General features: G+C 39.5%; 1 protein-coding gene across 1 annotated transcript in view; it reads left to right on the plus strand.

Moving 5' to 3' along the window:
- Positions 1-1729: 1729 nt before the first annotated feature.
- The window catches only part of LOC106087652 (homeobox protein unc-4), a 48602-nt gene continuing 24866 nt past the window's right edge, over positions 1730-25465 (plus strand). Inside the window, exon 1 of the mRNA XM_013252765.2 lies at positions 1730-2488. Within this exon, the coding sequence (XP_013108219.2) occupies positions 1903-2488 (586 nt within the window). The 5' untranslated portion in view covers positions 1730-1902. The remainder of the gene's footprint in view (positions 2489-25465) is intronic.

Here is a 25465-nt window from a genome sequence, read left to right on the forward strand (position 1 = left end):
ACCCACTAGAGCACCATCAACAAAAGCAGTAGCAGCAGCAAAAAACAAAAATACCGGTATTTTCTTCCCCAACATGTTACGAGAGAGAGAGAAAGAATATGGTATTGCCTTTTATATAGGTCTCTTTCTGTTTTTCTATTAAGGCAGCCATATTTGCGGCAAAGAGTTTCAGAGAGTCAAACTCATCATGAGAGAGAGAGCACCAACCAACAATGGGCCAATTGATTTTCAAAAGTTGTTGTTACTGTTGTGCAGACATTTATGAATTATTGAGGCAACGAGCCACAACACTTTGCTCTCTGCTCTTTGAGGACAGCAGCCGATTTTATGAAACAGCCCAAGAAAGCAACCAACTCCCCCTCAGAAGTACACACACACACACACACTTACTTACTACAGACAGACTACTTTGTGTGTGAGACTCTTGTGTGGAGTTGAGTGTTTGTTAAATTGAATGTACGACGCCTGAGGAATAAAATTAAATGTTTTGGTTTTATGAATTTTTATCTCGCTCTGGCAGACACTTGTTTGGTTGGCTCTATCTCTCTCTCTCTCTGTCCTTTGTTAGTGGTGGGCCTTAAGGCAAGGTGAAGTTTTGTTGGCCTGTGCTGCTGTTTGTTGTATAGCGGTAGAGTGAGAGATTTAAACATTGAATATTTTTGGACGCTTGTGTTGTAGGTTTTTTGGTGGCGTACGTGTGTAGCAGTTAAGTGGCCATGGTGTGAGAGCAATCATTGGATGGTGGTTTGGCATGCAACAATGGCAACAATCTTGCCAACAAATACCCCTCCCTTGTAGAGACAGACGAACAACCACCTCTATCAACTTGATCATGAACAGCTCTGCTGCGTTGCCTTTTAAATAACCTACAATGCCATTCGTTTCAATAACTCAACTCTGGCGGTGGTTTTATTTCTTGTTCTCCTCCTGCTTCTTCGCTTAGGCACTTCTTTTGCTGCTGCTGCTACTACAATACTTTGTTAATGGGAGTGGGGGTCGTTCTGTGTGTATTGGTCTGCCACGCTGCTACTGCGGAGGATGATGTTGGTGGCGTTTGGTTGGCTGATTGGTGGTTGATGAACATTTGTGACTCGCTTACTTGGCTGAATGGTGTTCGTTGCTGCTCTCAGTTCAAATTGAATTTTCATTGTGGATGTTTGTTATTCATTTAACGGCTCGAAACTGTAAATTTCTTTTTACCGTCGGCGGTTTAAGTCCAATAGAAAATAAAAACATGCTCGCCATACCAATGGCATTTCGCCATTCGCAACAAAAACAACAACAACTTGAATAAAATTCTTATTGGAATAATCGCCTGTTCACTGTTCTCGTTGTCGTCGTCATAGTCGTAGTTCTCGCCGCCGCCGCAACTGTTAAGAAACCTCAAGGAACACAAAATTCCAATGCCAGTCGTATAAAACGAGTTCAGACTTCGAGCAGAGTGTTCCGTGTTGTAGCGTAGAGAGTGCCGAATAACAAGCGGGTTTTTGCATACCAAAAAAAAAAAAATCCAAAAAAGAAAAAGTTTAAACAGCTTATAAATCGAATTGGATATCGATATTGAAAACCGGTTAAGCTGAAGGCTGAAATTCTTTGGCATGGTTATTGATTGAATTTACCGGTTTTTTTCGCGAACTCTACATCACACCTCAAAACAATAAAAAAGTCTTAAACAATTTTTTTAATTAATAAATAATTGATTATTAAACTGTGTAATTAAATTGTGAAAAAAAGAAAACAGAAACAAAGAAAAATAAAATTAAACAAATAAGAAATATTAGCGTATACAGTGACATATAACGGCTGAGAATATATTCCCATTAAGTGTCTAGTTGCCTATTGCCTGTGTATGACTAACTCCTTTGGGGTGTTGTCCTTCTCCTCCATATTGCTTAAACAATAATGGTTTTGGAACAACAACAACAACAACAGCAGCAATCATTACCACAACATCAATCACCCAGTGCAACACATTCACCTACCCATCATCCATCGCTAACTTCATTACATCACTCACCGCTGGGTCGACAATTGTCGCCTGCCGCTGCCACCAACTCCGCCGGCAATAGCAACGGTGGTGTTGTGGCGCCCAACATGCCGTCGGAGGCTTTACATCCCACCGCCGCCTTACAGCTGTATGCGGCTGCCGCTCAATTGGCTCCCGGCGGCGTTAGAGTACCGCCTTGGAATCCCTTTCTGCAATTCGGGGTACCCGGTGTCTTTGGAGGTGCACCATTCCTGGGACGCCCTCGCTTTGAGGCCAATGGTCCTCAAAATGCCGCCGCTGCAGCCCAAATGGCCGTCAATGCCAGCAATGCATTTGCCAATTTGACCGGTCTAAGTGCAGCCATGAGAAATGTTTCCGCCGCCCAGACTACCGCAGCGGCGGCAGTGGCCTCTGCGGCCATACAACATCGTCTTATGATAGGAAATCGTCAAAATATGCCACCGACGGGACCACCTAGCGAAGGATCCAATGAGGATGCCGGTAAGTAAAAAAGTTCAAGCTATTTTTTGTCTTTGAGGAAGGGGGAGAAATTATGATATTTGTAAGACGGGATGAATAATTAGATCTAATCTCTAGTGCCAAGTTGGAATCTGAAACTGAGTAAGAAACGATTTAAAAAAGTGTTGAACAAGCTAAAAAGGCAATTTAGAATTAGACAACCACTTGTCTATGGATTTCCAATCACTTCCGACATATGAAAGACCTGTTATGAAACTGGACATTTATGAATGGGTTTTCCTATCACTTCCGATATATAAAAGACCTGTAGTGAAATTCTTGGAGCCATTAGGCTCACTTTTGTTAACTACTGAGGTGAATTTTTCAGTCCTGATTAGTGCGAGTCAGATATTATGGATTGAATTTCAGTGCCATGTTGTAATGAATGGTTATCGATTTCATGCGATAACAGATAATAATAACCAATTAATCGTAGATTGCATTTTGTAGTACTAAAAAAACACAAAATAAACATGGAAAAAAACTTGGAGCTTTGTTCTCTAATCAAAAAATTTTGTAAATTTGGGGACATTTTCAACGAGTTCGATGGTTCACTCCTCTATAAGAAAAAAAAAATTACTCAGCATTTGTCTCGTCATTCTGAGTCGATCTAGCCATGACCATCCATCCGTCCGTACGTCTGTCGAAATCGCGATAGCGGTCGAAAGGTAAAGATAGCCGCTTGAAATATTGCACAGATACTTCCCATTGATGTAGGTCGTTGGGGATTGCAAATGGGTCATATCGGTTCAGATTTGGGTATAGCGCCCATATTAACCGAACCCCCGATTTGACTTTTTGAGTCCCTATAAACCTCAATTTTCATCCGATTTGCCTGAAATTTGGAACAAATAACAGAATTGTCATAATTCCAACATCTACTCGAATCGGTCTATAAACAGATATAGCCCCCATATAAACCGATCCCCCGATTTGACTTCTTGAGTTCTTAAATGGCTCATTCTTCATTCGAATTGGCTGAAATTGGGAACAAAGACTTAAGTTAAGTTCCAATATACATGGTAAGAATGAACCGCATTGGTCTATAAACAGATATAGCCTCCATATAAACCCATCCCCGGATTTGACTTCTTGGACCCCTATAGGCCTCAATTTTCATCCGATTTGGCTGAAATTTGGAACAAAGACTTAAGTTATGACTTCCAATATCCATGGTAAGAAAATGAACCGCATCGGTCTATAAACAGATATAGCCTCCATATAAACCGATCCCCAGATCTGACTTCTTGAGCTCTTAAGAGCCTCAAATTTCATCCAATTTGGCTGAAATTTGAAACAAAGACTTGAGTTATGACTTCCAACATCTATGCCAAGTATGACCCTAATCGGTCTATAAACAGATATAGCCCCAATATAAACCGATCCCTGGATTTGACTTCTTGAGCCCTTAAAAGCCTCAATTTTCAACCGATTCAGCTGAAATTTGGAACAAAGACTAAAGTTATGACTTCAAACATCTATGCCAAGTATGACCCTAATCGGGTTTTAAACAGATTTAGCCGCCGTATAAACCGATCCCCGGATTTGACTTCTTGAGCCCCCATTTGGCTCAAATTTGGCCCAAAAAGCTGTCTTATGATTTACAACATCAGTGCCAATTTTTATCCGAATCGGTCAATATGGTGATATAGGCCCCCCTAAATGCCGATATCCCGATAAGACTTTTTGAGACCAAAATAATTCAAATACAAACTCAGTTAATAAGGGTAAATTTTTAACGGAATCCATGGTGGTGCGTACTCAAGATTCGGTCCGGTAGCTGCCATATAGACCGATCTCTCGATTTAAGGTTTTGGGCTCATTTAAGGTTTTGGGCTCGGTGTTGCCGAAATTTGGGACAGTGAGTTAAGTTAAGCCCCTTGACATATTTCTGCATTATGGCACAGATCGGTCCAGATTTGGATATAGTTGCCATATAGACTGATCTCTCGGTTTTAGGTTTTTAGGGCCATAAAAAGCCATACTTATTATCCGATTTTGCTGAAATTTGAGACAGTGAGTTGTGTTAAGCCCTTCGACATCCTTCTTCAATTTTACTCAGATCGGTTGAGATTGGGATATAGCTGCCTTATAAACCGATCTCTCGATTTAATGTTTTGGGCCCATAAAAGGTGCATTTATTGTCGGATGTTGCCGAAATTTGGGACAGAGAGTTGAGTTAAGCCCCTCCGTATGTATCGGCAATTTGGACTAGATCGATCAAGATTTGCATATAGCTGTCATATAGATCGATATCTCGATTTAAAGTCTTGGCCCCAAAAAGGCGTATTTATTGACCGATTTAACTGAAATTTGAAACATTGACTTATGTTAGGCTTTTCGACATCCATGCTGTATTGGGTTGCCCAAAAAGTAATTGCGGATTTTTCATATAGTCGGCGTTGACAAATTTTTTCACAGCTTGTGACTCTGTAATTGCATTCTTTCTTCTGTCAGTTATCAGCTGTTACTTTTAGCTTGCTTTAGAAAAAAAGTGTAAAAAAGTATATTTGATTAAAGTTCATTCTAAGTTTTATTAAAAATGCATTTACTTTCTTTTAAAAAATCCGCAATTACTTTTTGGGCAACCCAATTTATGTTTCAGATCGGTTTGTTTTTAGATATAGCTACCAAAAAGGACCAATATTTTGTTATACACAATTGAACAATGAATTGTACATTGTTTCAATATAACTGCTATGGGACATAAGGATTTTGATGAATGGTGGTTTACATATATACCCGAGGTGGTGAGTATCCAAAGTTCGGCACGGCCGAACTTAACGCCTTTTTACTTGTTCTAAGTACTCGGACGCTGTTTTCCTTCTCGCCTACAATATCTCGCATTGCCAATCAACCTTGTATGTCTAGATTTCTATTATTCAAATACAAATTAATTTCCTTAAATCGCAGCCACAAGAGGTTACAGGCCACTCTAGTCATGCCTTTGCTGGGCTGATAATAAATTCACAATTCACATTCGAGTATTTCAATGTCAGTCCAAAATGACATTTATTTCAAGCTAAATTTGAATGTAAAATTATATATGCGACCATATGAGTATGTGATTGTTATAATTGTACTTGCATTTAATTGATTAACATACAGTAAAAATTCATTCAGTGATCTAAACAAAATAGTCCATACATTTGGAATAGAAAATTAATCAATTTGAGACTAAGACAAAATTAAAATAATTATGAAAGTTTATAATAAAAAAAAATTTTTTTTGAAGCACGTATATATGATAGACATGATGACAGTATAAACATTCATAATATTTACATCGAATTGCTGTATTAATTGTAGATGTTTAAACAATTATTCAATATTTGCTACAATAGAAGAAGCATGAATGTGGAATAGCAGAGTTAACATAAACAAGTAAAAGCATGCTAAGTTCGGCTGGGCCGAATCTTGGGACCCACTACCAAATCTTCAGCCACATTGTTCACTACCTACATACACGCATGAGGTGTCAATCCTATCGCAAGGGCTGCTGCCTCAGTGTACAAGCACTACCACAACAGCAACGCATGAGTTGTGTAAGGAGCTGAATGGGATAGTCGATGGAGTAACAATTCTGACCAACAAGTCAGAATCAACATGATCTAGACTAGGGTTCCGTCAATCCAAGACTGTGGCGATGGCAACAGTGCCTCGCACACGACTTCAAGGTTCATCTCAGGTATCCGATCGGAAACCTCTTCCCTTCCTTCCAGGATTCCAATCGTCCCCTCGACCATATCACGATGGCTTAACTTGATCCTATCCTCTACCCATTCTCCCATCGCCTTAAAAGCCGCAGTGATTGCCTTGCACTTAATCTGCATGTCTGTGGGTCTGATATCTAGAATTATCTCTAGTTTCCTAGTGGGTGTAGTCTTCATCGCCCCGCCTAAGCCAAGATAAAATATTCTCCCATCGCCTTAAGAGTCAAAGCCGCAGTGATTGCCTTGCACTCAATCTATATGTCTGTGGGTCTGATATCTAGAATAATCTCCAGTTTCCTAGTGGGTGTTGTCTTCATCGCCCGCCTAAGCCAAGATAAAATATTCTCTGAACCTATTGTTTATCCTTATGTTGCACTTTTTCTCCATCGCAGGGTAAGTAACGCTTCACGCTTCTGTAGAGCTAGTGAACTAATCTAGAATTCAGGCCCTATTTCGAGGCTACGGGCCGTCCTAGGTGAATCAACCGTCTTCCAACTTAGGTGAATCAACATGATCTACACCGAAAGGTTCAGCGCCACAAAGAGATCACCTCTAGATCGAACGGCATATCAAGCGGGTCTAGACAACATTCATGAAGACACGGTAGAATATGCGAAGAATAGCTGCCTGTTGAATGTTATCATTAGAAAACGAACGCAGCCCATCGTTTCAGACTTAGGTGTCGAGTTCTTTGCGCAGTATCTGTTTGTAGGCAAACAAAGAATAATGAATACGGACCGAGGAGGAGCTTATATCAAGTTATAGTCGGATTCAAGGCTCAAGAAGCAAAATCTGGAAATTGGTTTATATGGGAGCTGCATCAAGCTATAAATCGATTGCGACCATATTGCAACAACATAAGTTGAAGGCCATGGGAGGAGCCGTTGTACAAAATGTGTGCCAAATCGCATGAGAATTGCACTCTCTAGAGGCTCAAGAAGTAAAGACCCAAGATCTTTAGAGGCTCGTGCAAAATTTCAGCCTCTAGTGGTTCAAGAAGTCAAGACCCAAGATCGGTTTATATGGCAGCTATATTGGGTTATAGACCGATTTGGATCATACTTCGCACAGTTGTTAGAAGTGATATCAAAACACTATGCGCTAAATTTCAATCCAATCGGAGGAGAATTGCGCTCTCTATAGGCTCAAGAAGTCAAGACCCAAGATCGTTTTATATGGCAGCTATATCAGGTTATGGACCGATTTGGACCATACTTCACACTGTTTTTTGGAAGTGAATCAAAACACTATGTGCTAAATTTCAGTCAAATCGGACGAGAATTGCGCCCTCTAGAGGCTTAAGAAGTCAAGACCCCAGATCGTTTTATATGGCAGCTATATCGGGTTATGAACCGATTTGGATCATACTTCACACAGTTGTTGGAAGTGATATCAAAACACTTTGTGCAAAATTTCAATCCAATCGGAGGAGAATTGCGCCCTCTAGAGGTTTAAGAAGTCAATACCCCAGATCGTTTTATATGGCAGCTATATCGGGTTATGAACCGATTTGGATCATACTTCGCACTGTTTTTTGGAAGTGATATCAAAACACTGTATGCAAAATTTCAGTCAAATCGAACGAGAATTGCGCCCTCTAGAGGCTCAAGAAGTCAAGACCCAAGATCGGTTTATATGGCAGCTATATTGGGTTATAGACCGATTTGGATCATACTTCGCACAGTTGTTGGAAGTGATATCAAAACACTATGTGCAAAATTTCAGTCAAATCGAACGAGAATTGCGCCCTCTAGAGACTCAAGAAGTCAAGATCCAAGATCGGTTTATATGGCAGCTATATCTGGTTATGGACCGATTAGGATCATACTTCGCACAGTTGTTGGAAGTGATATCAAAACACTGTGTGCAAAATTTCAGTCAAATCGAACGAGAATTGCGCCCTCTAGAGGCTCAAGAAGTCAAGACCCAAGATCGTTTTATATGGCAGCTATATCGGGTTATGGACCGATTTGGACCATACTTCGCACAGTTTTTGGAAGTGATACCAAAACACTATGTGCAAAATTTTAGTGAAATCGAATAAGAATTCCGCTTTCTAAAAGCTCAAGAAGTCAAGACCCAAGATCGGTTTATATGGCAGCTATATCAAAACATGTATCCATTTGGCCCATTTATAATCCCAACCGACCTACACTAATAAGAAGCATTTGTGCAAAATTTCAAGCTGCTAACTCTACTCCTTCAAAAGTTAGCGTGCTTTCGACAGATGGGCGGACCGACGGACAGACGGATGGACAGACAGACGGACGGACATGGCTAGTTAAATGTTAACTTAAATGTTACGAAGATCAAGAATATATGTACTTTATGGGGTCTTAGACGCATATTTCGAGGTGTTACAAACAGTATGACGAAATTAGTATACCCCCATTCTATGGTGGAGGGTATAAAAAGTAACCTCGAAAAATAAAATCTATGTTAGCTTGTTGTTGTTGTAGCAGTGTATTGAACACTGAGGCAGCCGCCCCTGCCCATGAAGGACTCCTTGGGGTCAATCCGGGACGTACAACCGGCTGCCATGGGATTAATCTATGTTAGGAAATTTCGTGTTACTTACAAAATCCTCAACTGTTTTCCATACCACGCCCTAATTTGGTTCATGTCTGGTATTGTGTGCTCACCTAAGTGATGGTGTCTGCTAGACGCGCAAGCTGGGCAATGACATATTAAATGCTCCAACGTCTTATCATCTTCCCCACATACCCTACATATGCTATCACTTACCGTGCCGATTTTGCATAACTGAGCTGGTAGTCCTATGTGCCCGTGATGATAGTGAAAGCGCTATACTGACCTACTTCTTACCTCATTTCAATAATAGCCTCGTCTGAGGGAAACAGGAGTATTGGAGGAGATGCAGCCACCTCAACTCCTACAGAGCAAGGATTGATGGCAACGTGCAGGATGTGTGTCCCGATTGTGACCTGGAACCACAGCCAGATCCGTATTCCTCTGGAAACACCCAACATAGTCGCAGAGTTTCTGGATCTGAATATTCCACCGAACCAAGCAGTAGAAAGTTAGAACACAACACACTGCTACAACAACAATAACCAATCACTGCAGGACATGAAAAAATCGGACCTTCATGACATAGTCGAAAAAGTTCAGGAACCTTCAGCAAATGCAAATTTTGCCATGAACATTCCACTAAGGAACAGGGGCAAACTTCTCACATATCAATGAGTGCAGTCCGATTCAAGTTTAAGCTCAATGATAAGCGACCTCCTTTTTATAGCCGAGTCCGGACGGCGTGGCGCAGTGTGACACCTCTTTGGAGAGAAATTTTACATGGCATAGTACCTCACAAATGTTGCCAGCGTTGGGAGGGGAAAACACCGCTGAAAATTTTTTATGATGGTCTCACCAGGATTCGAATCCATGCCTTCAGCGTTATAGGGGGACATGCTAAAATCTGCGCTACATTGGAGCCTCCCGGCGGCGTATCTAAGATACGTTGATAAGAATATGGTCTTAGACACCAAGACAACATCCACCAGCATATTACAGAACTGTTTAATAAAATTGCAAATTTGGCCCATGAACATTCCACTAAGAATCAGGGGCAAACTTCTCACATATCCATGAGTGCAGTCCGATTCAAATTTTAAGCTCAATGATAAGGGGCCTCCTTTTTATAGCCGAGTCCGAACGGCGTGCCGCAGTGCGACAACTCTTTGGAGAGAAGTTTTACATGGCATAGTACCTCACAAATGTTGCCAGCATTAGGAGGGGAAAACCATCGTTGAAAATTTTTTTCCTTTGGTCTCGCCAGGATTCGAGCGTTCAGCGTCATAGGCGGACGTTCAGCGTCATAGGCGGACGTTCAGCGTCATGGGCGGGCGTTCAGCGTCACATGCTAACCTCTGCGCTACGGTGGCCTCCAACTGTTAAATACTAAAATTTAAATGTAAACAAACAGTAATGCGAATGCCAAGGATATGCTGCTAAAAATTTGTACAAAATAAATTTAGTTGAACTCCTGACAAATCGGCAAAGCTTAAAGCTTCTAGAAACCGAACAAGGATGGATGATCGAGAGAATGGTTTACTTGGGAACTATATCAGGCTATAATATATGTATAAATTTCAGCCACATCGGACAAAAATTGCGGCTTCCAGGGCCTCAAGAAATCAAATCAGAAGATCGGTTTATATGGGAGCTATATCAGGTCATAGACCGATTCGGAACGTACTTGGCACAGTTGTTAAAAGTCAAAAAGGAATACCACATGCAAAACCAGTCAGCCAAATCGGAAAAAAATCAGAAGATCGGCTTACAGACCGATTTGGACCGTACTTGGCACAGTTGTTGGAAATCATAACGAAACATTACATGTAGAACTATAGCCAAATCGGACAAAAATTGCGGCTTCCAGGGACTCAAGAAGTTGGTTTATATGAGAGCTATATCTAAATCTGAACCGATATGACCCATTTGCAACCCCCATTCAATATTAGGTATCTATGCAAAATTTCAAGAGGCTAGCTTTACGCGTTCGACCGCTATCGTGATTTCGACAGACGGACGGACGGACACGTCTAGATCGACTCAATACATCGAGACGATCAAGAATATATATATGCTTTATGGGGTCTTAGACGAAAATTTCGAGATTTGTATAAACCCATCCAATGGTGGTGGGTTTAAAAAGTCACAGTGAAATTCCTTTTTATACCCTGCACCACCACTGTGGTACAGGGTATTATAGATTTGTGCATTTTTTTGCAACGCTAAGAAGGAGAAGAGCTAGATCCATTGATAGGTATACCGATCGACTCAGAATCACTTTCTGATTCGATTTAGCCATGTCCGCCTGTCCGTCTGTCCGTCTGTGAGTCCATGTATTCTTGTAATCAAAGTGCAGGTCGTATTTGTTGTCCGATTGTCACGACATGTTGAACATGTCACGTTTTTTGCATGAAAATCGGTTCAGATTAAGATATAGCTCCCATATATATTTTTCATCTGATTTGGCTTTTTAAGACTGTAAAAGCCACAATTTTGGTCCGATCTTTACAAAATTCTGCATGAGGTGTTTTATTTGACGTCTTGATATTTGTACAACATTTCATAAAAATCGGTTTAGATTTCGATATAGCTACCATATATATCTTTCATCCGATATGGCCTTTTAAGGCTGTAGAATCCACAATTTTCGCCCGATTTGACATGGGACGTTTAAATTTACGTTCCAATACGAGCGCAAAATGTCATTAAAATCAGTCCTAATTTAGATATACAATAGCTCCAATGTGTATATTTCATCCGATATGGACTTTTAAGGCAGTAAAAACCATCATCAATATAACTTCCATATAATCATTTATCCGATATGGCCTTTTAAAGATGTGGAAATCCAAATATTTTGTCCTATGGTAGGAAAATCTTACAAGGTCCTAAATTGCAATTTCAATTGGTATACAAATTAAAGTCTTACTAGATTTCGAGATAAGTTCTACATATAAAAGGTACTGCATGGACTCGGTGGTGTAGGGTATTACAATATATAGTGGGTACCGCCCGACTTTTGCTATTCCTTACTGGTTTTATCAGGCCAATGTTTTAATTCAATTTTAAATATTTATAATAATTTTCAAAATCGTTTTGAATTGGTGCCAATTTATGATCTTCATCAATAATATCAAAATAAACTAGATTGGTTTATTGACAAATTAAATCCGATTAGTGCAAGGTATTTGTTTTTATTTTACGTTTTTTTTTTGGGAAAATTAAAACTTTAATGTCAATGTTGCCATCTAAAATTCTAATTTTAAAATATGCAATCGGCTTAAAACCATGACGACTTACCCAATTTTTAAGGGTTTCGGTTTTGCAAAACAAAAATTGTTTAAACGTTTACAAATGTCTTTATTAAAGAGGGGCATACTTTGATTTTTAAAGTTCGTCGCATATTAATGTGGTGTTTTCATTAAAAGTTTTAATATTTCTTTGTCTTTTAAAAATACATAAAATTTTCGGCAGAATTTGATTAAGGAATTTTTATAGGTTTATTATTGTACATACATTGACAGGATATGCGAGCAAAGAAAAGGCATGCCAATGCGATCCCCAGTGTCAGCGATTATTACAGACATCATAATGGAAGAGATGTTAAATGTGATCATGAAGAACATTTAATGCACGGAAGACTCAGTGCTGCTTGTTGTCACACAAACCATTCGCTGACCCATTACGATCGTCTTTGTCTATCAACGGTGTAGATGCTGAGCAATCAGAAGCTCTTGATGTTCTGGGTATGGAAATACAAAGTAATGTCCGTTGGGCTAAACATAGATTTGAAGTGTCGAAAGAAGCATTGAAGTGTTTAGGCCTCCTTTAACGATGTAAGAACAACTTTACTCCGTCTGATCTTCTTAACATCTACGCCACTTTCATAAGTGTGAAAATGGAGTGCAACTCACATGTATGGGCTGGAGCTTCAAAATCATTCCTGGGGCTACTGGACCGCATACAAAGGAGAGCGATGGCGTTGATTGGGGACAGTGGGGTATCCAACTCTATTGCCTGCCCTCATCATCGTCGCAATATGGGTTGTTTGGCATTGTTCTATCGGTACTTTCATGGTGTGTGTTCGTCAGATATTCGTCTTCTTATTCCTGATGTAAGGATGTATGTCAGGGATACTAGAAATTCCAGGAACTCACACCCGTTTGTAGTTGATTGGCCAGCGCCCAATATTCCGCCCGAACCGTTCGTATGTGGAATCGACTTCCGGCTAATATTTTTCCCACCCACTTTGACATCCAAAGATTCAAGACAAAAGTCAATAAGCACTACATCCTTTTCCCTCCCTCCAATTCCTAATTTCCTCTCGCCAACGCAATGCACTGCATTCATAGGAGATATCCCCTGCGTGTTGGCTGACAGGAAAAAAAAAACACTCCGAGAACTGAATTCATTTGACAAACAAATCCATTTTACAATGGGTATTATAACTTAGTGAATTAGTTTGTAACACCCAAAAGGAAGAGAGATAGACCCATTGATAAGTATACCGATCGACTCAGAATCACTTTCTGATTCGATTTAGCTATGTCCGTCTGTTGGCCTGCCTGTCTGTCTGTCCGTCTGTCCATGTTAATTTGTGTACAAACTATAGGTCGCAATTTTCATCCGATCATCTTCAAATTTGGTATGGGCATGTCTTTCGGCCTAGAGACGAAGCCTATTGAAATTGGAAAAAATCGGTTCAAATTTGGATATAGCTTCCACATATATGTTCGCCCGATTTGCAGTAATACTGCAATAAAATGGTCATTTGTAAACCGATTCTCTCGACCGATTCTCTTGGCAGGAATGATTTTCTTATGACTCCCGACATTACACGTGAATTTCATAAAAATCGGTTTAGATTTGGATATAGCAACCATATATATGTTCGTCCGATTTGCAGTAATAATGCAATAAAATCGTCATTTGTTACCCGATTCTCTCGAAATTTAGCAGGTAGGATTTTCTAATGACTCTCGATATTACTGGTTAATTTCATTGGAAATCGGTTTAGTATTAGTTATAGCTCCCATGTATATGTTCGTCAGATTTTGATTAATTTGCAATAATGCTGTCATTTGTCAACCGTAGTTATTACAGTTTGAACATATTTTGGTCGCCGAGGTCCATCCAAAATGGTTCAGAATTGGATACAGCTCCCTCATTGTACTTAAAGGGTAGGTGTAGGGTATTATACAGTCGGCACCGCCCGACTTTTGCCCTTCCTTACTGGTTTGTCCATAAGCAGGGCTAGACCCAGAGGTCTCAATGTTAACCCAGCGAAGACTGAAATATGCCTGTTCACGAGGAAGACGAAGGCGATTTCGATATCTGACAAGGTCAAGTACTTAGGTGTGATCTTGGACAGGAAACTGAATTGGAAGTATCACATTCAGGAGAGTACTGAGAAGGCTCACAGATCTTGGGCACTATGTATTGGGTTGCCCAAAAAGTAATTGCGGATTTTTCATATAGTCGGCGTTGACAATTTTTTTCACAGCTTGTGACTCTGTAATTGCCTTCCTTCTTCTGTCAGTTATCAGCAGTTACTTTTAGCTTGCTTTAGAAAAAAAGTGTAAAAAAGTATATTTGATTAAAGTTCATTCTAAGTTTTATTAAAAATGCATTTACTTTCTTTTAAAAAATCCGCAATTACTTTTTGGGCAACCCAATAGAAAGGCCGTAGGCTCGAAATGGGGCCTAAATCCTAGGATAGTCTACTGGCTCTACAAGAGCGTGATTAGACCAATACTTACTTACGCCTCAGTAGTTTGGTGGACTGCTATGGAGAAAAAGTGTAACATAAGGACCATACAACAGGTTCAGAGAACATGTTGTCTTGGCATAGGCGCGATGAGGACCACGTCCACTAGGGCACTGGAGACTATTCTAGATATCCGATCCATTGACATACAGATTAAGTGTGAGGCAGCCACTAAGGCTATAAGACTTAAGGCGATGGGAGATTGGATTGAGGATGGGAGCAGCTCATACCATCGCGGTATAATCGAGGCGACGATAGGAAACCTAGAAGGAAGTGGAGAGGTTTCCGATCGGATACCTGAGATGAACCTTGAAGTCGAGTGCGAGGCACTGCTGCCATCGGCACAATCTTGGATTGACGGAATCCTAGTATTGCCGTCTGGAAGATCATGTTACACGGATGGATCAAAGCTAGAGGACAGAGTGGGCCTGGAAGTCTACATTGAGAACCCAGGGACTGAGATCTATTTTAGACTGACGGAGATCTGGTCGATCACGGAATTCATAAAGTGGTGTGGTGCTAACGCGAGGACGTCGAGTGTGAACATCTTTACCGACAGCAAAATTGCCATAAGGGCAATAACAACCAGGACGGTAAGGTCACGAACAGTCTTGCAGTGTAAGAAGGAGATTAACGCCTTCTCTGAGGATAGGAAAATCCGCATCGTTTGGGTGCTGGGCCATAACGGAGTAAGGGGAAATGAAAGGGCAGATGATTTGGCGGTGAAGGCCAGAGGACTGACGTCAATAAACTTGGTTAACCCAAGTTAAGGACGTGAGCGACGAATGCGCATGCAACATTGTAGAACAGCGAAACGGTCGGTAGGACGGCGTAAATCCTATGGGAGGATCCAGATCGTGAGTAGACGAGGCTATTACTGAAAGGAAGTGAGAAGGAGGTCAGTATAGCTATTGGTATCATAAAGGGACACATAGGACTACGAGCTCACTTATGTAAAATCGGTGCGGCAAGTGATATCATGTATAGGGCATGGGGGAAGATGGTGAGACGTTGGAGCATTTCCTTTGTCAGATACTGGCACTTAGGTGGAGATACAATACCAGACATGAACCAACTTAGGGAAGTGGTATTGAAAACAATTAAGGATTTTGTAAGAAGCGCAATTTCTAACTTAAAATTTTCTTTCTAGAGGTTACTTTATACATTTCAGAGCGCACAACAAGCCAATTATTGGCTTAGGTGTATGTCCATAGTGGCTTGGGGCGGATTAATATTTACACCCCTTTTCAACCTAACCTAACTTCCAGAGTCCCTGGAAGCCTCAATTTACATCCGATTTGGCTGAAATTTTGCAAGCGGTGTTCTGTTGCAACTTCCAACAACTGTGCCTAGAAGGTTTCAAATCGGTCTATAACCTGATAGCTCCCGTATATACCGATCTCTTGATTTGACTTCTTGAGACCCTACAAGCGGCGATTTTTATCCCATTTGGCTGCAATTTTGCATAGTTATCACTGTTATGACTCTTAACAACTTGACCAAGTACGGTTCAAATCGGTTTATAACCAGATATAGCTGCCATATTTTAGCAGAATCCATGGTGGTGGTTCCCCGCTGAACTTAATATGCTTTAATTTGTTTTTTACTATATTCGAGTTTGTGGGATACCATTAGGATGCATTGAGGCCGTCTCCGATATCTTAGACAGGCCAATGTGGCGTAAATTTTAATATGTTAACATTAATATTTGAACTCCTGGGTAACATATGAACAATTATTGTGACAGAGTTCAGATATCAATTCACTATCCTTTGTTTCGGCAAAGAGTATATGATATTGGGTTGCCCAAAAAGTAATTGCGGATTTTTTAAAAGAAAGTTAATGCATTTTTAATAAAACTTAGAATGAACTTTAATCAAATAAACTTTTTTTACACTTTTTTTCTAAAGCAAGCTAAAAGTAACAGCTGATAACTGACAGAAGAAAGAATGCAATTACAGAGTCACAAGCTGTGAAAAAATTTGTCAACGCCGACTATATGAAAAATCCGCAATTACTTTTTGGGCAACCAATACATTCGAGTTTGTGGGATACAATTAGGATGCATTGAGGTTGTCTCCCATATCATCGACAGGCTAATGTGGGGTAAATTTTAAATATTAATATTTGAACTCCTGGGTTCGAATCCTAGTAAGCATATATGAAACATTATTGTGACTGAGTTTAGATGTCAATTCACCATCCTTTGTTTTGGCAAAGAGTATATGATACGTAAAAAGGTCACCCTTATCATGCTTATGCTGCACGCTGATATGAGAGAAGACTTATAACATTTCCCTGATTATTTGTGAGTATTTTACCCAAATAAAACTTATTTGGAAGAAGTTGCCCTCTGTTGTATAGAAACATAAAAAATAAGAAATCATTGATAGGTTTGATTAATAGGTCATCATTTTAGGTAGATCAACATGCAGTGCCAAAAAAACATATTTGTGAAGTTTCCAGGCTTGCAAGAGTTTTCTTGGAAAAGGTTTCGAAGGGGCTCTTTCTTAATGGTATACTTGTGGGCAAATATATATCCTTCCAATTATGAAAATCCCTTCCTAAAAATATATCTTGGGACTAATTTACTTAGCAACAGCATTTCGCTAAATGCCTTTTTGGCAATCTTAGCATTCTAAAATATAGTCATCATATCATCAAGTCTCTGCATTTGAGTTCTGTTAAAATAACTTCATGATGAACTCAATCCATTGATTATTTCGATCAATATCTGCCAATAGAAAAATGACAAAAAGCCATTTTAATAACTTCCATCACAACATCCATCGACAACAACTCATGGCATCAACTCAACAGAGACTACAGATGGCTTAATAAAGTCGGCTAAGCCATATTATAAATATTATGATACATAAATAAATTCGTAACATACATACGTAGATGCGGAGACATGAGCACCAACATATGTATTAACACAGGAAAAAAAAAATCATTTGAGATGTGTAAAATAGATTAATACAATTTTTAGGAGTGTATATAAATACAATATAATGGCATCTACACACATTTGGGTTATTAATCATTTGCCGAGTGAGGAGTGGAGAGTGGTGAGTAGAAGGCAGGGGTCTTAGTTTATATTCATAGCTGGCTTTTGTATGCCGCAAGTCATTAATCATTTGGCAAAATAAATTTTTGCAGAGACTAAAAAAAAAAAAAAAACAAAAATAATAACCAGCAAAGAGAAGAATAGCAAAAAAACGCACATTTTTCGAAAAATTGAAAATGAAAATTATATACAAACAACAACAACTCACAATAACTACCACTTATAGGCAAACTGGCTGGAAAAGCTATAATGAAATGTATGAAAAAAGCTGGCATGGCTGTACTGTTACCTACGCAATGTCAAAATCACGGCTTCAATTTGAAACCTCAACCATGCGTATTCAACTAAGCCCGCCTGCTGTCAACTGCATATATGCTTGCTTTAGATCTGCGAATATGATTTGCTCAAGGAGCAGCCAAAATAAGTAACTCGTTGACATTGCTACAATGTTTTACGAAGACGGTGATAGATAAAAATGTGCCAAATTGAGTAAAAAGGTACCCTAACGAAAAGGAAAATATATTGTGAAGGGGCAAAGATTAGATGATAATAATGAAAACATGGAATAATCAACTTTGGAAATTTTGTCTAATTTTTACTCAAGCATTTGAACCCAGAAGTTCAGCGTCTTAAGGAGACATGCTTGGCTGGGTGATTTGATGAAGTTCGCTCGATTTCGAATAACCAATAAATTAAATGAAAATATGAAATAACCACCTTTGGAAGTCTTTTCTAATATTTATTCAAAAATTTGAACTCAGATGTTCTGTGCGCTTGATTTCAAATAACAAAGTAAATAAAGCGGCTCATTTTCTATGTACTTAGGGTGTTCGCTACTACTGGGAATATTTGGGAGTATTTCAGTTTTTTATTGCCAGTCTTTGACTGTTTGAGGTCTAACAGGTATCAGCCTGAAAATAATGCTTATCCCGTTTCGGTACATCAGATAGATTTCTCTTAAATTGCAGCTCATTGATGTGAAAGCGTAGAGTCCAAGAAAAGGAACTGCCAAATCATCATGAAAATTTTCTAAAAACATCGCTTTCTGGTGTTTTTACCAGAAACTGATAGATCGATAGTAATATGCCTCTAAAAGTCAGTCTGATGAGAGTCCTGGTCGGTTCGAAATCGCGATCACTGGAAACTGCCCAAGGCATTTTGCAACAGCACATTTTTTGCCTTAACCTTTTTTAAGGGATCTTAGTGTGATTTCTTTATAAACCGTAGCAAAGATGATACCTATTGGTCTCATCTGGACAAAAAATCCAAACACAAAAGTTCTATGAACCTCGCCCGCTTTGTTTTGCCCTCTTGGGTCGGGCACTTCGCTTCGCTTCGGATCATGTATTTGTACTTTTTAAATTCCCACTAAGATACCAATTCGATACAACATTAGAAAACATTCTCATGTCCTGCCTGAGTCTACTTTAAATCAAAATTTTGGTTTAAACTTGTACTCTACTCAAAGATCTTTCCCAGCTCAGCAGATAATGGGTTAGCCTTTGTGACTCATTATCCGAAATTTGGTATTCGATTATTATTCCGCTTCCCAGTTTCTTTTATTTGATGTTTTCGTATCGATCTATATATCCACTTAAGTGTTTCTTGGGGATGGAGCGGCAACCCTGGCAGTTGTTTTCAAATTTCGAAAACAGATTTTTACTCTACTCCCAGAATGCGTTCATATAAGACCCCAAATGGTACTCTACTCCTAAATACTTTTTATTAGACATATCCCAATCGGTAATAATGTCCTTTTGGGTAGGGCGTTCACCCTTGATTGCCAGTTTAGCTGATATTTGGATAGTCTTCCTGTCGCATGATCCAAAATATTGATATCAGATTATTATTCATCTTCCAAATATCTTTTATTTGATACCTACATTGTCCCGATCGGTCTATATATCTGCACAAGTATTTCTTGGGGATGTAGCGGTAACCCTGGCACTTTGTTTTGCTCTCAGATTCCTTCTCTACTCCCAAAAACCGTTCATGTAAGACTTTATTCGTACTCTACTCCTAGATACCTTTTATTTGATATCTATATTGTTCCAATCGATAAATATGTCCATTTGGGTGGGGCGTTCCTCCTTGTTCCTCTACATGATCCAAAATTTTCATATCAGATTATTTTTCTCTTCTTTCAAGTATCTTTCATTTGAGACCAATTTTGTCGCAATCGGTCTTCTATATCCGCTTGAGTGTTTCTTAGGTATCCAATTCGTATTCTTTCTCAAAAACAGCTAATTTAAGACCTTTATTGGTGCACTACTCCTAAATACCTTTTATTTGATATCCACATTGTCCCAATTGGTAAACATGTCCGTTTGGGTGGGGCGTTCCCCTTGATTGCCAGTTTACTAGATTTTGCAATGGCTTTCTTGACGCATGACACCGAACTTTGATATCAGATTTTTTCCTTCGGTCTATATATCCGCTTAAGTATTTATTGGGGATGGAGCGGCAACCCTGGTATGTAGTTACGAATTTTGCTATCATATTCGTATTCTTCTTCAAGAAACCATTTATTTCAGACTCAAATGCGTTCTTTACTCCTAAATACCATTTATTTGATAACCATATTGTCTCAAAAGCTAAACATGTCCCAATCAGTAAACATATCAATTTGGGTGGGATATTCCCCTTGATTGCCAGTTAACCAGACTTTGCATTGGCCTTCTTGAATCATGACTCAAAATTTTGGAATGGGGCGGCAACTCTGGCACTTATTCACAAATTTTGCTATCAAATTCGTATTCTTCTCCAAGAAACCATTCATTTCAGACTCATATGCGTACTTCACTCCTAAATACCTATGATTTGATACCCATATTGTCCCAATCGGTAAACATGTCCGTTTTGGGTGGGGCCCCCTTTGATTGGCAGTTTAGCAGATATTTGGGTAGCCTTACTGGCATATGATCGAAAATGTTGATATCAGATTATTATTCTTCTTTCAGAGGTTTGCATGTCCCCCTTTGAGCTGAACGCCTGAGTTCGTATCCTAGCCTAAAAAAAAAAGTTTTCAGCGATGGTTTTCGCCTCTAATCCTGGCGACACACAGTGGGATGGAATCGAAAAAAAAAACTTGTAAATAAAACGCCGTGGGAGAACGGGTACAGATATCTCTTTGACATATGGAATGGTTAGAGCTTAGGTTGTCCGAGCGCGTTTTGGAAGGCCTTGATATGAAGTATCGCATCTTCCTGGGATGGAGCTCGCCCCTTTTTACAAAAAACAAATATTGCCCATGAACATTTTACTAAGGAACAGGGGCAAATTTCCCACATATCAATGAGTGTAGTCCAATTCAGGTTTAAGCTCAATGATAAGTGGCCTCCTTTTTAGAGCCGAGTCCGAAAGGCATGCCGAAGTGCATCACCTCTTTGGAATGAAGTTTTTATATGGAATAGTTCTTCACAAATGTTGCCAGACTAAAGAGGGGAAAACCAATGGCAAATTTTTTTTGCTAATGGTCCCGTCAGGATTCGAACCCAGGCGTGCGGCGTCGTAGGCGGACATGCTAACCTCTGCGCTATGGTGGCCTCCCCCTTTTTACTTTACTCAAAAATATATTATCTTGACATTCCATGTTGCCCACCTCCGTTTGAGGAGTGGGTAGGTCACCTGATACTTGGCCCTTAGTTTTAAAGTCAAATTCCAACTTATGTCCCAAATATATTTTTTTGAATACTGTATTTTCTCTATAGGCCTACATTTCCAATTGGGGGATTTTAGGGTGGGGCGTTCCCCTTAGTATCGTGAGCATAAATTTGCACACAGGATTTGAGTTTTAGTTTCCTGGATGGTGCGGAACACCTTCTCTAATATTTGTTGTCTGTTTCTGTCTCACTAAGTTTCGAGATGTCTTTCTCCACATGGTCATGGTCCATTGAATTCCAAACTATCTACATCGGACAGACATAAGTAGATCGAGTTAATATGAAACAAGTAAAAATGTGGTTCGTGTTAGGCCTGGTCGAGTCTTGCGTAACCACCACCATGGGTTCCCCTAAAAATTTACCATTATTAAGACAGTTTGTATTTGAATTATTTTGTAATCAATCAAATCGAGTATTGATTGAGACTTCTTGGGGTTCAAGAAGTCAAATCCGGGGAGTGATTTATGTGGGGGCTATATATCAGTTTATAGACCAATTTGGATTATACTTGGCACGCATAGTGGAAGTCAGAACAGAAGTCATTGTGTCAAGTTTCAGCCAAATTTTGGGATCGGTTTATATGGGGTCTATATCAGTATATAGACCGATTCCAGTTATACTCGATGCGTATGCTGGAAGTCATAACGGAAGTCTGTGCAGATGAAAATTGGGGCTCCTGGGGGCTCAAGAAGTCAAAAACGGGGTTCGGTTTATATGGGGGCTATATTCAAATCTTGACCGATATGGCCCATTTGCAATCCCCAACGACCTACATCTACAAGGAGTATATGTACACATTTTCTAGCGGTTAGCTTTACACTTTCGACAGATGGAGGGACGGACGGACAGACATGGCTAGATCGACACAGAATGTCTAGGCGATAAAGGACATATATCAGATCAATATTTCGAGTTGTTACAAACGGAGGCCACCATAGCGCATAGGATAACATGTCCGCCTATGACCTTGAACGTCTGGGTTCGAATCCTGGCGAGAACATGAGAAAAAATTTTCAGCGGTGCTTTTCCCCTCCTAATGCTGGCAACATTTGTGAGGTACTTTGGAAAAACGTCTCTCCGAGGAGGTGTCGCATGTTCGACACGCCGTTCGGACTCGGCTATAAAAAGGAGGCCCCTTTAACATTGAGCGTAAACTTGAATCGAACTGCACTCGTTGATATGTAAGAAGTTTGCTTTTGTTCTTTACCGGAATGTTCATGGGCAAAATTTTCAATTTTACAAACGGAATGACAAGATTAGTAAACTCCTTATCCTATGGTGGTGGTAAGTCTACCCCTACATGATATGGTCCTCGTAATAAAATCTAGATTTGATATAATACTTCTCAAGATATTCAAAATTCACTTGCACACATTTTTTACCCACACTTCATAGTACCGCAAATAAAAAAAAAAAAATAATAATAAGTGATTTGTTTTATCATCCCCGATGCACCAAAGCAAACCAAGGAAAAGTCTTCCATCATTGCGTGCATGGCCATGTGTGGGGATATTGATGATGATGACAGGGAAGATAGCCATGATTTGACTTTATATCAAACTACAAGAGACTATTAATTTTTACCGCCTTACATGGCAAAGAAAAGCCAAGAAAAACTTTTTACCATGTTTCATGTACATGTATGCGTTGATTCTTTTTTGGTTGGCTGGAAGACATCATTTATTTGTTTTTTTTTTGCTCTTTTGTTTCTCTTTGCTGTTTTTTAACGGCCGGAAATGAGAAATGTCATAAATTGAACGAATTCATTCATCATTCGCTTAAGTTGTGAATTCTAGCATATACCTGAGCATGCCGCCCGAAGTACACAGGACTAGCTGGCATGGATATGGATTATGAATTTAAATTAGATTTGTTTTTTGATGTTTTTCCATTAGGGTTGGACAGTGGACATCCATCATTAGATTGAAAGATTTAAATCATTCAACTAGAGATGGGCGAAAGTGATTGTCTTATAATTTCTATTAAGATATTTGTAAAAGATAATATCTATAAAGGGTTGTTTTGGGAAAAGCAAATATATAGTTAAGGCTTGCACACATGGACAAGATTAATTTATAATGAAAAGAGGACTTGAGATGAGTTTTTCATATGCTTAAACTTTCTTCAATCAATTCTTTTTTCCAAATGGTGCAAATTTTTTCATGAACATTAAGGAAAAGGTAAAATTTTCTCACATGTAAATGAGTGCTGTCCGATTCAAGTAAAAGCTCAATGATAAGGCCCTCCTTTTTATAGCCGAGTTTGAACGGCCTGTCTCAGTCCTCAATGTTTTTAGGGGAAGTATTTACATGGCATCTATGCATGGCTTAGTATCTCACAAATGTCGCTAGCATTAGTAGGGGATAATCACCGCTGAAATTTTTTCTGATAATCTCGTCAGGTTTCGAATCTAGGCATTCGGCGTCATAAATGAGCATGCTAACCTCTGTGTTACGGTGGCCTCCAAGCTTCCAAATGGGGCTTAATTGAAATTTCTTATGAAAAAAGTTTGGACATTTAACAAGTAAAAGCGTGCTAAGTTCGGCCGAGCCTCCACCATGGATAGCATTTGTCGAGTTCTTTTCCCGGTATCTCTTTTTGGGCAAACAAAGGAGAGAAGAATTGCTATGGTATTGGAGCTATATCAAGCTATGGTCCGATTCGGAGCATAATTGAATTGAATGTTGGAGACCATAGTAGAAGTCATTGTGTAAAATTCCAGCCAATTCGAATAAGAATTGCGGCCTTTAGGGTCTCAAGAAGTAAAATAGGGATATCGGTTATATGGGAGCTATATCAGGTTATAGACCGATTCAAACCATATTTGACACATCATGAGAGATGTCGTTGTACAAAATTTCAGCCAAATCGGAAAAGAATTGTGCCCTCTAGTGGCTCAAGAAGTCAAGCTTAAAGATCGGTTCATATGGCAGCTATATAGGGTTATGGATCGCTTTGAACCATACTAAGCACAGTTGTTGAAAGTCATAACAAAACATGTCGTGCCGAATTTCAGCCAAATCGGATACGTTTTGCGCCCTGTAGAAGCTCAAGAGGTCAAGACCCCAGATCGGTTCATATGGCAGCTATATAGGGTTATGGACCGCTCTGAACCACACTTAGCACAGTTGTTGAAATTCATAACAAAACATGTCGTGCCGAATTTCAGTCAAATCGGATAAGAATTGCGCCCACTAGTGGCTCAAAAAGTCAAGCTTAAAGATCGGTTTATACGACAGCTATATCGGGTTATGGACCGACTTTAACTATTCTTAGCACTGTTATTGGAACCCATCACGAAAACAGTCATGCAAAGTTTCAGCCAAATCGGATAGGAATTGCGCCCTCTGGAAGCTCAAGAAGTCATGTCCCCAGATCGGCTTATATGACAACTATATCAGGTTATGAACCGATTTGAATCATACTTAGCACAGTTGTTGGAAATCATAATAAAATACGTCATGCAAAATTTCATTCAATTCGGATAAGAATTGCGCCCTCTAGGCTCAAGAAGTCAAGATTCAAGATTGGTTTATATGGCAGCTATATCAGGTTATTGACCGATTTGAACCATACTTGCCACAGTTGGTGGATATCATGGCAAAACACGTCGTGCAAAATTTCATTCCAATCGGATAAGAATTGCGCCTTCTAGAGGCTCAAGAAGTCAAGACCCAAGATCGGTTTTTATGGCAGCTATATCAGGTTATGGACCGATTTGAACCATACTTCCCATAGCTGTTGGATATCATAGCAAAACACGTCGTGCAAAATCTCATTCCAATCAGATAATAATTGCGCCTTCTAGAGGCTCAAGAAGTCAAGACCCAAGATCGGTTTTTATGGCAGCTATATCAGGTTATGGACCGATTTGAACCATACTTCCCATAGCTGTTGGATATCATAGCAAAACACGTCGAGCAAAATCTCATTCCAATCAGATAATAATTGCGCCTTCTAGTGGCTCAAGAAGTCAAGATCCAAAATCGTTTTATATGGCAGCTATATCAAAAAATGGACCGATAAGGCCCATTTACAATCCCAACCGACCTAATAAGAAGTATTGGGTTGCCCAAAAAGTAATTGCGGATTTTTCATATAGTCGGCGTTGACAAATTTTTTCACAGCTTGTGACTCTGTAATTGCATTCTTTCTTCTGTCAGTAATCAGCTGTTACTTTTAGTTTGCTTTAGAAAAAAAGTGTAAAAAAAGTAT

The sequence above is a fragment of the Stomoxys calcitrans genome, chromosome 4 (genome assembly GCF_963082655.1).
Source record: "Stomoxys calcitrans chromosome 4, idStoCalc2.1, whole genome shotgun sequence".
Lineage (NCBI taxonomy): Eukaryota > Metazoa > Arthropoda > Insecta > Diptera > Muscidae > Stomoxys > Stomoxys calcitrans.